Source organism: Solanum tuberosum, unplaced genomic scaffold, assembly GCF_000226075.1.
Source record: "Solanum tuberosum cultivar DM 1-3 516 R44 unplaced genomic scaffold, SolTub_3.0 scf00177, whole genome shotgun sequence".
In the NCBI taxonomy this organism is placed as follows: Eukaryota; Viridiplantae; Streptophyta; class Magnoliopsida; order Solanales; family Solanaceae; genus Solanum; species Solanum tuberosum.
Genome location: NW_006239101.1, coordinates 469,554 through 485,009, shown reverse-complemented (window position 1 = coordinate 485,009; position 15,456 = coordinate 469,554). Strand labels below are relative to the sequence as shown.

The following is a 15,456-nucleotide window of genomic DNA, read 5'->3' as shown; positions in this document are numbered from 1 at the left end:
CAATTGATGAGAAATGTCAATCGTGTTTGTTTTGTTTTCTCTTAACTAGGAAAAGGACTAAATTATTGGCCCCCTTTACATTTTTTTTCTTCATTTCATACAAATTGGTAGTTGTTATTTGTGAGTGTGGTAAGGGACTAAGTGCCCGTTTGGATTGGCTTATTTTAGGTGCTTTTATGCCAAAATAGTTTTTAAGCAGTTTTGAAGTGTTTGGGTAGAGTTAAAAAGTGCTTATAAGCACTTATTTTAAAGCCAAAATAACAAAAATAAGCCAAAAGCCAATCCAAACAGTCCCTAACAGTAGACTCAAGCTATATGAGCACCTTACATGGCTAGTAAACAAGCCACAGCCTAACTATTATGTCCATCTCATATAATAAATAAGTACGAAGCTTTAATTTAAGTTCTTGCAATGTCCTGTTGACAATATTGGCTTGTACATAGGCAAGAAGTCAAATTTGAAGAAGGGTCTTTTTTGCTTAGGACTTCATTTTAGCTTATTTATGAAACTCAAGGCATTTATTTTATCCATAGGATCTTGAAATTATCCCTTGAAATATGTATTCTGCAGTAATCCAAGTTTTCTAATGGATAATAGACCATGCTGGTTATACACGAAAAAAAAATCAGTTTATATGGATTGTTTTTATATGATAAAATTGGGGAGAAAGAGATTGTTTCCTTCATTCAACCAAAATAAGGCACAAATTTGAAATTATGAACAACGGATGCCATATATATCCTGCGTACACACCACCCTTCTCAAATCCCACTTGCGGGGTCATACATGTCCTGCATTAGAGATGTCTAAACAGAAATTTCACAGCTGCACTGCAAAAAAATCGTTTTCAAACAACAGGTTCATGTTTGCATAGATAGAGAATAAATGCTAATAGACACTATGGGATATGTTCTGAAAATTCGAGTCTTAACATACAAAACTAAAATTTAAGCAAGCAAAAATGAAAATGTGCAAACTGAGTGTCTTTTCTTTCCGTTTGCTCTCTAACAATTAACATTCCACAGGTCGACTAGTAATGCTCGAGTAATTGAATTAGTGTAATAGGAAAACTGTCTAAAACAATCCTCTCCAAGAACAGTCGCGAAAGATGGGGCTGGTCTGGAGGGTGGCAGTTTGTTGAGTTCATGAATGCTAAATTAATCCAGACCATCACTTCAACTTCAACTCGGTTTCCAGAGGAAATATCTTCCCACGGTGATTAAAGATCATAAAATCCAGATTGGCAGGCAAAGCGACCACCCTGCATTGTAGAGATATGTAAGATACCCAAAAAAGGCGATTGCATATACATTAAGAGCAAATGAACCGACTTCTGCTACCAATTCTCACTTGGCTATACATGAAGTTAAAACACCAGAACAACGAATGTGCTTTCACACAATTCTTTAAATGAGCTTTAGCAACAAAAAATACAACAGAAAGCAGGAGTACTTGCTTGCCAGGGACCTATCAACTTAACTATCACTTTTCTCCTTCAGAAAATTCCCTAAAAGATACCCATAATCTAGACTGTTACCGAGAATTTGAAGGACGGTGATGTAACTCTAAAATCAGGTGAAACAAGGAAAAGCACATAAAAGCTTTCACTGAAGTTGTTATTCAGCACTCTAGTAAAATAATATTATAGATGCCCTACAACCACAAAGACGTTGAACAAATGGTACCCATCACCCAAAGCCAACCCCACGATTCCAATTTCAAATACCAAGGTGACCAGACATTCCTCTGCCCCTCTCCACTCTACTTTTCTTCATGTGTCTGGTATTCACAAGAAACTAGGTAAATTAAAAAAAAATCCTAAATAAAAAAGAAAATACATGTCTTTCTAATGAGGTGATCTGTTGAGGCTTAGCTGAACTAAGCTAAGTGGACATGGAAAAAAGTTGAGGGATCAATAGCAGAAGTCATAATTTGCGGTATTCCTAGGTAGATATAAGTAGGAACGGGAAAAACACATTGAGAAACGATAATTCAAAAAATAAAGTTTGTAGACATAGAGTAAAGTAATGGTAGGATTATCAAATTAAAACCAGTGTGGTAAAGTAAAGAATCAACATCACTAGTCTTTAGTGTCTATATTCAAAACTGAAACCAAATTTTCTATACTTCGAAAACTAGATTAGAAGGAGACAAATACTAAATTTTGGAAAGATATAGGTATGTCCAAGGATAAAAAATGATCAACATATCTTTATTAGGGGAAATCTGATAGGAGAGATCATGGTGTTGACTGTTGACAAGAGTACATGGAGATATGGTTGTAGTAACAAAGAGTTACCCGGTATCTCTGTCTGTGGGAGGCAGGTACTCTGTGGAACAGTTAAGATACGCGTAAACTTGCCCGGGCACCATAATTATATGAACAAAAAAATTAACGTGGTACTAGAAATGAAAATGACAATGTTATTTACAGGTTTCCCTAACTTATGTTTAGTTTTAGTTAACACTTGCACCTGAAGGAACAAAGGTTGGTCAACAACCAACTAAACTTATACTTCTTCTCTGAAAAAAAAGGGGAACTGCACTTGATAACAATTAAAAGTAGGTAAGGTCAAATAGACTTCATTTCTACTAAAAGAAAATGTGCAGGCCACAAATAGTAATAGGTCACCGGGAGAAGCTTTAACCACCCAAAATAGGCGGGTGACGCTAGATATGAAGCGGCAGGCACGACAAAAGAAGAAGAGCTGCAAGCACAACGATTCTGTGGTGGATACTAAACAGTCAAACCAAAGCACATTTAAAGACAAGTGCTTAAAGAAGGGAGCATCAGAGTTAGAAGCTAACACAGTTATCCAGTGGAAGAAAATGAGAAGTTGCATTGGAATGTAGCATCTAACTATATCTAAAAGTCTAAGCATTAACCACAGTTATTCTGACACAGGAATGGTGCAGGGCAAGGCTATGTAATAAAATGGAAATTATCAACAACAGAGAAGTCAAGGATAACTTTAAAGATTCACATCCATGACCAAAAGAAACATTAGCTCACTCTAAGCATTGTGTCCATTATAGTTAAGGTATCCTTGTAAAGGATTGGAAGTGCCTTAAAGAAGTCGGAATGGTATAACTCACCAAGCTATGAAATTTTGCTTGCAGTAGCGCAACAATTACAAAGAAAGACGCGAAATGAGTAGAGAAAGATTTTCTTAGTTCTGATACATAAAAATGAAAGTGATATTCAACGTTGTCTGAACTTCGAGAAAAGGATGATAAAGTAGACATTTAGGGATATTACAAGGGTGACAGAGAACATGTTAGACTACAAAGGAGGCTATATGCAAGAAAAGTGATGGAAATTTATAGAGGTTATATTTTTGCTAAAACAAATTACAAAATTGATAAAAATATATTGGAACAGGAGGAGGATTTCCACATGATAGTCATTGGCCTAGCGCTACCTCTAAACTAGCCGAGGGGCACTTTGTCCACGAGGTAAGCCCTAGTTGTTCATTAACTTAGAGAAAGAAACTGATAAAGTGCCAGAAGAAGTCATTTGTGAGTGCTTAAGAAGAACAAAATATATATAACAGTATAACACATAGAGGATATGAGCAAGGGAACATTGACCACTGTGAGATAGTGAAAATAGATCTTCCCATAACTGTGGATTTACACCAACGATCTATATTCCTACAAATCCCTAGAAATCCAAAATTAATTTTCCATTACTGCAAAACAAAGAAAAAACAATAAAAATACAAGAACCCCAATTAAAAAGAATGAATAAGTACCTGTTTTCCTCAGATTGAGGATGGATTGACTTGAAATTTCCAGGGGCAGCCATTGCAGCCCACAAGCATAACGCTAAACTAACTATCAATTCGATAACAACCTGCACATTACCCAATACTTTAGATCAATCATTACCACATCACAACAACAACAACAACATACCCACTATAATCCCACAAGTGGGGCCAAGGAAGGGTGATGTGTACACAACCTTACCCCTACACTATGAAGGTAGAGAGGTTGTTTCCAATACTCCTTCGGCTCAAGCAATCATATCAAAAATCAAACATGTAAAGCAAATACAGTAGCGAAGAAGCCATGTTGAAAATAATTAAGAAGAGAACAAGTAGCGACAACAAACAACACGATTGACCAACAAAACAATTAAAAAGAGAATAATCATTACCACATCACAACAACAACAACATACCCAGTATAATCCCACAAGTGGGGTCAGACTATTTTCGATAAACCTTAAGCTCGAGCAAACATATAAAAAATAAAGTATGTAAAGTCAATACAACAGCAACAGCAAATAACAAAATTGAACAACAAACATTTACTTCTTGATTGAACAACAAACAATTAAGAAGAGATCAATCATTACCACATCACATACATATAAAAAAAATCAACTTCTTATCAACTACAATAACTCAGCAGATTCAACAAAAAAGGTGAAAAATGAAAATTTACATCAATGGGTGGTCCAGAAAACTCCTCCTCAGTAATCTTGAGCAAAGCCCTATCTGAAATTGAACAAAAAAATTTATTCTTCAAACTGATGCAGCAAAAAAAAAGGTAAAAAGGGAATAAAAACCTAAGGGGATTACATTGGATTGTGGAATAGGTAGCATGAGATAGAATTAGAACGCCGATGACGCCAACGAGGAAACCGGCACCCATCTTGGTCGGAGAATAGATCGGCGGCCGGCGAAGAAGATTTTTGACGGCGGAGATCAAGTAAAAGTGAGCTAAATCTGCTTTAGCTGGTTGTACTTTGAAGATTTAGCAGCGTAGATCCGTATTTCTATTCGGGTCGGGTACTTACCCGACGTTATATTTAGTCCAAAGATTTCGAGATTCAATTTCTTTTTTTTTGTTTGATCCCTAATTTTTTCATATATTTTTTTAAATATTAAATTTTATTTAAAAAAATTATATTCGAATGCACGATCAAAATTAAATTATTTGACTATTGAAACCTGAACAATATCATATAAACTATACGAGAGTAATAGTACTACATTAAATATTCTTATTATTTATACCAGAGCTTAATTTGAGGGAGGATTCTGTAACTCTTAATTCTTGAAGGGATGTATATGTATTGTCTCAAACTAGAGAGGGACATCAATGCAAATTTCTTTTCTTAAAACTATATAATAAAATATATATATATATATATATATATATATATATTGTCTCTAGACATTTTATCTTCATTCAACTTGTCACTCTTGTTAGCCATTTCAGGTAAGTAATTTGCTAATTTTTGCATCATTTTTTAGTTGTATTGATATAATTACTATATTAGATACTGTGTTTTTCATGAGTAGTTTTTATTTTTGTTATTCAAAATAAATTGGGGGTAGGAAAGGGGAAACCAGGAAGGGAGAATTTAGATATTCAATCAATTAAGCTACTAAGATTCTTCGTAATTTTTGTTTATTGTTCCTATAAAAAATTTGGTATTTTTCTTGCAGACTGTAGTTCAAAGTTTGATTCATAGTGAAAGAACAAAAGGATGAGTTATGTTCTGGAATTCTTCTTAGGATACTCTTTACCTAGAATATCAAATTTCCACAATGGTTGTACAAAATATCAAGATTTGCAGCAAATTAGACTGCGTTTATCGTATGGGAAATGTTCTGTAGTTCAAAAATGTAAAAAGATTCGATTTTTACGACAAGGTTAGTACCAAAACTTGATGTACCAAGTGATAGAACAAATAAAGTCCAAAATCTTGTTATCTTGCTGTTATTAACTGTGTTCTCGATTTGGTTTGCTTTTTCCAGGTTTAAATTTGGAGCTGGCTGATCATGCTGATCTGCATTCATTTCGAGAGGAGGTAATACTCGACTTATCTAAGTTATTATAGGTACATACCCCTAACTGCTGCATTACCTATCAAATGATGTTTTTACCAATGGCGGAGTCGGTATTTTCACTAAAGGAGTTACAATTATAGAAAAGTAAACATACGAAGAAGCCAAGAAAAAATAATTTTGACCATGTAGTGTAATTTTCCGACAAAATTTGTGCTGCCTAGCTCTGTCCGTGTTTATGTCTCTTGTGCTCTGAATCCCCAAGAGTCAAACAATGCGCCATATCCAATAAACAGACATATAATGCACATATTTTTTTGCTAACTAGTAATCTGAATTCGCTTATCGTTCTCTTTTATCCCTAATTTAATGTTTCAACTTTGATTATTCTATTTCTATATGTGTTAACTGTACTTCTGTGCATCATATTCAATTGAATTAAATGACATTTCTCTTCTTGATATAACCAATAAAAGTATTGGCTTTCATGAATGAAGTAGGTATAGGTAAATAGCAGTATTTACTGATGCAATATGTATTTGCTATTGTTAAAGAATCTCAAATTAGAACCAAATCTATTGGAAATCACGGAGTTGCGTATTAATTATTAGTAAGTGTCTCAGTATCTCCTAATCAATCATTGTGGAGTATTGTATATAACAACTGTTGTTGGTTGAAATTATTACTCCAAAGTCTCAAAAGGTCTTGCATCTTATCAACGAAAAATTGTCAGTAAGTGAATCTGATCCCTGACCTTAGGTTACATTTTAGATGCTTAAATCTTTTTTATTACGAATGTTAAAAGAATTGAAGTCTCTGGATAATTTGGTTTTACTGTAAGTACCTGGATAGTTGTTGTTGTTTTCCGGTCGTATTATTAAGATTTAAGTCACTTGTAGTCAGCAGCTGCAAGGTTTTGGTTCAATGGCTAAGGTACTCCACACACGTCACGAGAGCTGTTGAACCAAGTCGAGTATTCAAGTGGAGAAGGATAGAGAAGTGGGCCTATTTCACACGCAGTGATAAAAGAAGTCATTTTTGTATGGCACATGCTGTAGTTCTCTACAATGATTAAAACTTGACCTCTTAGTTTGAGTAGTGTTATCAGCAAAAAACTAGGAAAGTATTGATGTACCAAAGTGCTCCTTTCGACCACTTCATGTGGTGTGGTACACGTTTGAATGAACATGGAGATTAAGTTAGTTTGTCATGCATATTATTTTAGTTGTAGTTTGTGAATAAAAGTATTTGTTTGCTGGAATTCAACGTGTTTTTAACTGGCCTGTCTATTCTTGTTTCTGTTCAAATAATTTCACATCCTAGAAAGGAAAACATGTTACTGAACATTGGGCCGAAAATCCAGTTTTCTATAGCTTGTGTCATACGTGACAATATTTGTTGTTTTTTCATGTGCCATATTCAGTGTGCTGTCTGTTCTTCTTACTCAGACAAGAATCCACTTTTAGGCTGAAGCTTGTGATGGGAGAGATTCCGATATCTTACCTCACGTGCAAACTCTAAGAAACTTCCCGGAGGAGGAGCTAATTGGAAAAGTTGCCATGGTCAGATTGGATTTGACCATCCTGCTAAGGGAGCACAAGAAACAGCAGTCTCCAGCAGCTTGTATAATTTCAACCATCAAGTATCTACACAAAGCTGGAGCAAAGTTAATTCTAATCAGTAACTGGAGTGTGAGAGCTGGCTTGCAGCTTCTCAAATTGGAATATGTTGCAGGTTTATAAATTTCTTACTTTTCACTAAGTTTTCATGCTGCTTTTCCCCATCTGTGAACCAGTGTTATCAAAATCGAAATGCGAAAAAAAGCTTTAAGGTCCGTTGGTGCTTAAGCGCAACAAGTGTGGGCTTAAATTAGAAGAGGCACAAATGCAGAAAAAATATACAATTTTGCATGTTTAGTCCAAGACTATAAGCATGAATAACAAATATATGGACTAAGAAAATGATTTTTTTTATGATAAAATGAAATATCAATTGTTTAGTGTCGCCTCTTCATGAAACGCTCATTTGTAAGGAATGTTTGTCTTAGAGCCTTGATGACATTGAAGTGCACATTAAGCGAGGTGGAGCGCTCATTCGCTCAACATGTTTTGAGCCTCGCTTCAGGACTTAAAAGCACCTTCGAGAACACTGCTGTGAACTTAGGCTTAGCCTCCCAAAGTATGAAAACCCTATGTAGGCACAATATTCTAGGCAAGGATGAAGGGCCTGTTTTGATACACTTCTTCTTCTTCTTTTTTTAATGTTCACAAAACTTGTTTTAAATGGAGTTCAATTGATCTAGCTAATGTATTCTTCAGAATTTCTATCGTCAGAACTTGAACAAAAAGTCATACCAGTGGAGTTTGGTTCTGGATTTGAGCAGTCCCTGATGGAAGACAGACATAAATCTGACATCCTTCTTCTTGAGAACCTTTCTCACTTTAAGCAGGAGCAAGCCAATAGTTCAGAGTTTTCACGACGCCTATCATCTGGCGTGGATATCTTTGTTAATGATACATTTTTTCAATCACATAAGATTCTTGCATCAAATGTTGGTATTACCGGCTTCTGCTATGCGTCCATTGCTGGATTTCACTTTGACGAGCAAATGTCTCAACTGAAGAAGATAATCGAGATGAACAAGAGGCCCTATTTTGCAATAGTATGCATCCGAGAATCTTTTTCTAAGTATTTTTCAGGTTCTTGATTAAAATGAGAACAGGGCTTTTTTGGTTCATATATTGCAAGTGATAATTTAAGATGCAATGCAGGTCGGTGGTAATCTCGCTGGGAAAACAGCAGCCTTGCTATTTTTGGCATCTAGATGTGACGGCCTAGTGTTTGTTGGCGATGCTGCATTTCAAATAATGCATGCTTTTGGATTACCTGTTCCTATGGAATTGGTGGAACAAGAATCACTAGAGGCAGCCCATGTGCTAGTTGAGGCTGCAAAGGCAAGAGGAGTACAAATCATATTACCAAAAGACTTTTGGTGCCTCAATGATTATTATCCGTCACAGATGAAGATATTTCCTGCTAATCATATCATGGATGGTAAAGTTAAATCTCTTAAATCTTCAACCTAGCCCCAAGGTCTGCATTGTTTCATTTGCTAGATTAAGGACTAAATGGACAAGAGATTGCTGAACAATTAAAAAATTGAAAATATATACTCCCTGTTTTAATTAGTTTGTCTGTTTTTGACTTGACACGAAGTTTAAGAAAGTGAAGAAGAGTTTTGAGTCTCGTGTCATAAATAAAGATATGTAGAATGTACCAAAATGCCCTTTAATCTCATTATCTTAAACAATGTCATGTGGAAAGTTAGAATTAAAGAGTTGCCTTTCTTTTTGAAACGGACTAGAAAGGAAAGTAAGCCAAACAAATTGAAACGGATGGAGTAACAAACTTCATTTTTCTGGCTATTGGACCGTCTCAGTTCTATTGGCTCCATTATGTAGCCAAGGTTGGCCACCAAATGTGAAGGTCACTGTTGTTGTCACTGTTTTGGATCTAGCAACTGAAAATTTTGAAGCACTTTGAACCATGCCATTTTTGTTGCTCTCTTTTTGTCTTTTTCTTGGAAATGAGACCATCAATCACCTGAAAATTAGCTTACCAGAAAGAAAAAAAAAGGCTATGCAGTTCTGTTGGGTGATGTTTTCGTCCGACATTACTATCATTCATCATTGCAATTGAAATACAGAATTGTTGTACATTAATAAATGATAAATTCTGAGTCATCTCTGATAATTTTGGGTTATTTAGGGAACTCCATTTATGTGAGCTCAAGCTACTTTTGTTTCTGAAAGTTTGAGAATCTCTCTGTAGTATTTACCATTGGGATGATAGTTTCTAATATATTTAAGGATTTCAAATGTTTTTCCTTAGGATGGAAACCTGTTGATGTTGGACCTAACACATTGGAGGAAATGATCTCCGTGCTTTCGAGATGCAAGGTAATCTCTGAAGTTCCTTCTGCTGAAGGCTAGAATTAAAAGTGCTTTCTCAATTTTGAGGTCACCATTTAGTCTTCTTTGACTAGTTCCATGAGTTCATACGGTCTCTCGTCATGATTTCTGTGATCTTATGATATAACTTAAGATGACTTTTTTTTTTGTACAATCTCTTTTGTGGAAACAAAATATGCTCAGAGAAGTATGCTTTCATTGTTTTTTCAGAAAATTTTGTGGATTGGAGCTGTAAAGTTCAGCTCATCACATCAAGTATCTGCTGGAGCATCCAACTTAGCTGCGATGTTTTATAATCTTAGTCAAAAGAACTGTGATCTTATTGTGGTTGGCAAACAGGCATGTGAGACAATTCTTGGGAAATCAAGCCATGTTACAGTTGTTATGATTGAAAATGCTTCCATTGTCTGGGAGTTTCTGAAAGGGAGAAAGCTTCACGGGCTCTTGGCACTAGATAGAGTAAGCCTTTTCTAACTCAACATGCTGTGTTAAAGAAATTTTAAATCCCTGAAACACATTGTTAACAAGTAACAACCATCCCACTTGTCTTGGATCCAACTTCCTCAAGTTTTCTAGATAGAAAAAGGATATCATATTAATAGAGAAAAGGAGGAAGAAACATGGATAAGGACAAAGATTTCATTCAATAGAAAATGATACAAGAATTAATAAGCCCATCAATAACCCCTCCCATTCACATCTTGACTAATGTTTGCAACATTGGCCACGTGTTATGTCAACAACAACAACATACCAGTGTAATCCCACAAGTGGGTTCCGGGGAGGGTGATGTGTGCTCAGCCTTACCCCTACCTTGTGAAGATAGAGAGGTTGTTTCCGATGCCCCTACCTTATGTAATGAGGAAACTATGACTATTCTCATGTTAAGTGGAGCGTACTAGCTAGGGTGGTAGAATCATATATGTTGGGAAATATTTACTTAGAGTAGAGTAGTAATGCAAGGTGTCGGAGTCTTTATTCCTGATAAAAGATTTACTGACTTGCCCCCACTACGACTTCTTTTCTGTATAACTGCACGACATACATTGCACGTTTTTTCCCATTTTCCTGTCTTCTATGTACTTTAATGGTCAATTGAAGTGCTGCTAATCATTCACATGGAACTTGACTTTGAACGTGCCAACTAATATTTAAAGTATGCTTACCAATAGATGTGTGTTAGCTTCAGAACTAATTGAGTGTTTGGCGTTTGTGCAGGCATATCCATTTGAGTTGAATTGGGATGCTTTATATGCCAATACGACCCTACCTCTTGTTGTTGACGTAGGAAGTGGTAAATCTCTCTTTTCCCTGATTCAATCTTTCTATAAATCTATCAGATTATTTGTGTTTGAATGTGTATAGTCATTTGATTACGCCAATAACAACTTCATATTTACAATGAATCCACTAATTCCCCTATTTATGAGCAATGAATCCACTGTTTCCCCAATAATCGTGAAGTAAGCTTAAACCCCTAGTTTCTCTATTTATATATCTGCAAATCAGTCGTATAGTTTATAACAAGCAATGTTTGTGCTAGACTTTCAAGTACAAGAACAAGTATACTTCAATCTCAGGCTAGTTGGGGACTTGAGGTTGGTTATATAAATCCTCAATGTTCATCTCACTCCATGGAGGTCTACGGAGGACACGACTGAACTATCTCAAGTCACCTTTCTCTATCCTCTATGCTTGCTATTTGCACTTTCTATTGGATGTGATCAGTTCTGATCTTATATGACCACACTCGTCTTAAGTCTGCATTTCCTACAACACTCATTTTGCAGATATATTGGGCCTTAGAAGCCCAATTTCTGTTTCTATGTAACATTGTTGGTCTTACAACCATTTCATAGAACTTTTATTTCACTGAAAAATATAGGAAGTATATGTGAAAACTTGTTTATAGACATATAGTCCTATCTTGGTTGATTGATTTTTGTATGGTAAAAAGAAAATTCGACATATAGTGAGAGGGAGACAACCACTAAATTAACAAATAAAACTTTTAGTTTTATTTTTCCATTTCCTTAGCTTTAGCTAACATATCGAAGCCCACACTGTTGTGCAGCATTTAAGGACACAATTAGTTCTTAGTTCTCACAGATGAAAGCATAAAATTACAGGCAACGGCTTATTTCTGACCAGAATGGCAAAGATGAGGAAGGATTGGAATTTTCTTGGATTGGAGAGAAATGAAAAGGTTTTAGTCTTATGCAGAATGTTTCTTCTGCTGCTTTTTTAAAAAATAAATCCTGTTCTAAGTTTAACAATTTTGACTTTACATTTTTCCAGTTGGTAAGACGTTGTCTTGATCATGTTTCTCAATCTGGCATGACAAATGGGTACGTGTTGTCCTCCCTACGTTATTGCTATATAAGATATGCACATGATTAGAATTTTCCGGAGGAGCTGTTCCAAATTGTTCCCAGTATAAGGCAACTGTTTAAGTGTATGGCAAACTGTTTTAAGTTGTCAATGTGTTCCAAATATATATAGCCCGACTGACAACGTAAAACAGTTTCGTTATGCTTCTATTTCCAACTGACTTGTGTAGTCATCTAGGGGAGCTTTCATATTCTTACTCTGGGCCAAACAAGTATATTTGTGGCAAACAAAAAGGGGGAATAAAGTACGTAACAAACAATAACGAAATATGAATGTCAGGTCCATTAATCTCCTAAAATATGTTGTTGAAGATTGTCGAAGTAGCTGTGTACTAACCATTGTACTTGTATTATAGCAGCAGGTAGTCCTGTATCATCTGTGTTCTGATTTAGTGTTTTGTTCCTAGATACTTCATAGCAACAAATGCCACATCAACATTCCGATCCATTGTTTCCAGTTACCCTGGTGATCTTGTGCTTGTGTCAATTCAGGTAGGTAGCATTTTGTTGCTTCTTTTGAATAGAATCTAAGATACATATCAAAATGCCATGGTCAAGGCTGGCCAAGTAATTTGCTTATATGTTAATAACACGAAACAATCAAGTTTGACATATATTTAGTTAATTTAATATTCAAAAATCATCTTAACTTTTTCAAACATCGTGCCAAGTCAAAACCAGACAAACAAATTGAAATAGAGAGAGTAGTAAAAAATATAGATGAATAACTTTTTGATGCTTACGGATGTGTTTGGAGATACAATTGGATATGACCATCCAATTATGAAAACATGGTTATTATACTATTCTTGTGTCCTGTGGTGCTACATTGAAGATGAAAAGGAATTAGTAAATTTGTTTACCACTAATACAACTTTCCTCGCAACTGCAGTGTCCAAATCCAGATTTCAATAAAACAGAACACCGATGGAGGATGGTGCAGAGATCATTAGTTGAAGCAATAGCAGACTTGGTAGCTCCTGATGGGAAGGTATGATAAATGCAGCTCTTTGGTGCTATGAGTCTCTGATATGCATTTGCGTCTCGTGTTGAATTGTTATTCTGTGTGTGATTGAATAAGCAACAAAAGTTTGACGTGATTCAAGTAGTAACATAAATGACAGATATTGTTAAGAAAGTGGACCTTGGGTTTAAATCGCAATCCCAAACATTAGCTCACAAGGTGAGGATTAATCAAGATCATATAAAAGTCAATCCATTCCCTCAATCAATGAGGAAGCACTTTAACACTCTTGGCCCCTACACGCTCAGGACTAATAGCCTGTTTGACCAAGCTTTTGGGAGGCCAAAACTGCTTATTTTTAAAAAGTGAGGTGTTTGGTGAAACTTTTGGGAGAGAATAAATGCTTCCGGGGAGTAGCAAAACTATTTTTCAAAAGCTAAAAAAATAGATTTCCTCAAAAGCGTAAATACACTCGGAAGCACTTTTGAAAAGCTTGGCCAAATACTAATTGCTGCTCTAAAGTGCTTTTAAAATTGATTATCCTAACACAACTACTTCTCACCAAAAACACTTTTGCAAAAAAGAAAACACTTTCAAGATAAAGTTGATTTTAGAAGTTTGTCAACACATATTATAAATGTCTAAAGTCATTTGGAAACACGACAAGGATGAGTTTGGCTTTGGTACCTTGTTAAGTAATTGGACCTTAGCTCTAACTCAACTCGGAAAGTTAACTCATGAAGGTGGGAATTTTTTTTTAAAAAAAAAACCTTCGGGGTGGCCCAGTGGTTAGGGCTTGGGACTTCCATGTTGGAGGTCTCAAGTTCGAAACCCCTTGCCAGCGAAAGCAAGGGGTTTGCTTCTGGGTCGAGCTCGTCACACCGGGATTGCCCAGTGCGGGTTACCTCTCCTATGTGGTTTGCAAGCTATTGCATAGGAGCGGAGGTTTTACCTGTGCGCACCCAAAGAGTAGCGGCTGCGGGTTTCCCTTGTCATCAAAAAAAAAATTGTTAAAATATCAAGAGAATGTGTCTATATATATACATACATTTCAAGATTCATTTTGCTTGGGGGGGGGGGGGGGGGGGAGGAGTGCAATCAACCAACAAAGACTCCATGAATTCACCTTTTTTCCTGTTTTGTCCTTTAATGGTTTTGTGTAAGGTGCAAACATTCATATTCTTCCTCAGATACCCAAAAGTGGCTCGGGCTGATATGTCTTGCGTGAGACGGACAAAAATCATTTCATGAGAGAAAAGAAGAGTACTAATACAAATCTGTTATCTTAAACACAGGTATTTCTCCAATCTGATGTAAAAGAAGTTGCAGTGAGAATGAAAAAAGAATTTATGAAATATGGCAAGGGCAAGCTCACAGTAATGCATGATTTGGAAGATATCACAAGTCACCAAGATGGATGGTTGAACGAAAATCCCTTTGGCATTCGATCGGATTGGGAGCAACATGTTATAGAACGTGGCGCTCCTATGTACAGATTACTGCTATTGAAATCCTCGCCTTCTGGTTGAGATAGTTACAACAGGGTGGATTATTCAACAAACAAATTCGCCGAGGTAAATTTCATGCTAGCCTTTCAAGTTGAGTGACTTTCTGAGACAAGAACCTTTAGTTGAGTGACCATCTGAGATATTATCTCGCATTTTGGTTACCAAACAGATGGTCTCGGAGTTTGAACAGAGGGCGTGAAAAGAACAGGAGCTGAAACATAGTATCAAAACTAACCACTGGCACCAAAGTGAGAGAGTTCAGGTAGGAAAACATAAACAATTAGGAGATTCGTTTCACTATCTTTTTATATTAACATGATTGAGTTCATTTTTTATTCTTTTTGTTCAAACAAAAGTCGAGTTGATTTTTCAGACGATCACTCAACTTATAGTTATTACCTCAAAAAGTCACCTCCTTTGTTGAAGAAAATTGAAATCAAGTGACTTTGTGAGATGGTACTCAAAACCATCTGAGAAATCAACCCAATAAAAATCTAAACAAAGGCTTAAAACTAATTTATAATTGCAGGCTTTGCTCAGTAAATTGCAGTGATCTGAGTATAGCAGAAGATGACAATAAGATGGATGCTAATTGAGGGCTACTAAAATTTACCAGCAATCAGGGGCGGAGTTACAATATTGTATACAAGTTTGGGTGACTTCTATAGCTTTTGCTACATGTATAAATATTTAATTGTGAACCCTGTAACTAAAACGAGCTACGATGACAAGCTTAGAACATGTGAACTTCAAATTTTGGTTCCGTTTCTACCTGCAACGTATTATAACAAAGAAAGAAGGATGGATTTCCATTGGAA

General features: G+C 35.9%; 2 protein-coding genes across 2 annotated transcripts; one reads left to right on the top strand and one right to left on the bottom strand.

Moving 5' to 3' along the window:
- Positions 1 to 1,171: 1,171 nt before the first annotated feature.
- Positions 1,172 to 4,663, bottom strand: LOC102602962 (membrane magnesium transporter-like). Its single transcript, NM_001288436.1, is given in 4 exon segments — positions 1,172 to 1,262; positions 3,757 to 3,857; positions 4,454 to 4,506; positions 4,591 to 4,663. Coding segments are annotated over 4 exon segments (318 nt in total).
- A 535-nt stretch (positions 4,664 to 5,198) lies between these two features.
- Positions 5,199 to 15,456, top strand: LOC102602623 (phosphoglycerate kinase, cytosolic-like). The gene is made up of 15 exons (XM_006354298.2): positions 5,199 to 5,233; positions 5,776 to 5,828; positions 7,272 to 7,539; positions 8,124 to 8,467; positions 8,577 to 8,859; positions 9,697 to 9,764; positions 9,987 to 10,235; positions 10,995 to 11,070; positions 11,906 to 11,982; positions 12,075 to 12,124; positions 12,574 to 12,658; positions 13,059 to 13,157; positions 14,426 to 14,704; positions 14,808 to 14,900; positions 15,168 to 15,456. Exons 3-13 carry the CDS (start codon positions 7,365 to 7,367, stop codon positions 14,657 to 14,659), a joined length of 1,740 nt encoding a protein of 579 aa, XP_006354360.1. The 5' UTR covers positions 5,199 to 5,233; positions 5,776 to 5,828; positions 7,272 to 7,364; the 3' UTR covers positions 14,660 to 14,704; positions 14,808 to 14,900; positions 15,168 to 15,456.

Bases quoted from the DNA above. Each gene is read 5' to 3' on its own strand.
- LOC102602623 (XM_006354298.2), top strand. From the start codon at position 7,365: ATGGTCAGATTGGATTTGACCATCCTGCTAAGGGAGCACAAGAAACAG. The intron at 8,860-9,696 runs GTAAAGTTAAAT...GTTTTTCCTTAG, and splicing joins TGCTAATCATATCATGGATG to GATGGAAACCTGTTGATGTT. The intron at 13,158-14,425 runs GTATGATAAATG...TCTTAAACACAG, and splicing joins TGGTAGCTCCTGATGGGAAG to GTATTTCTCCAATCTGATGT.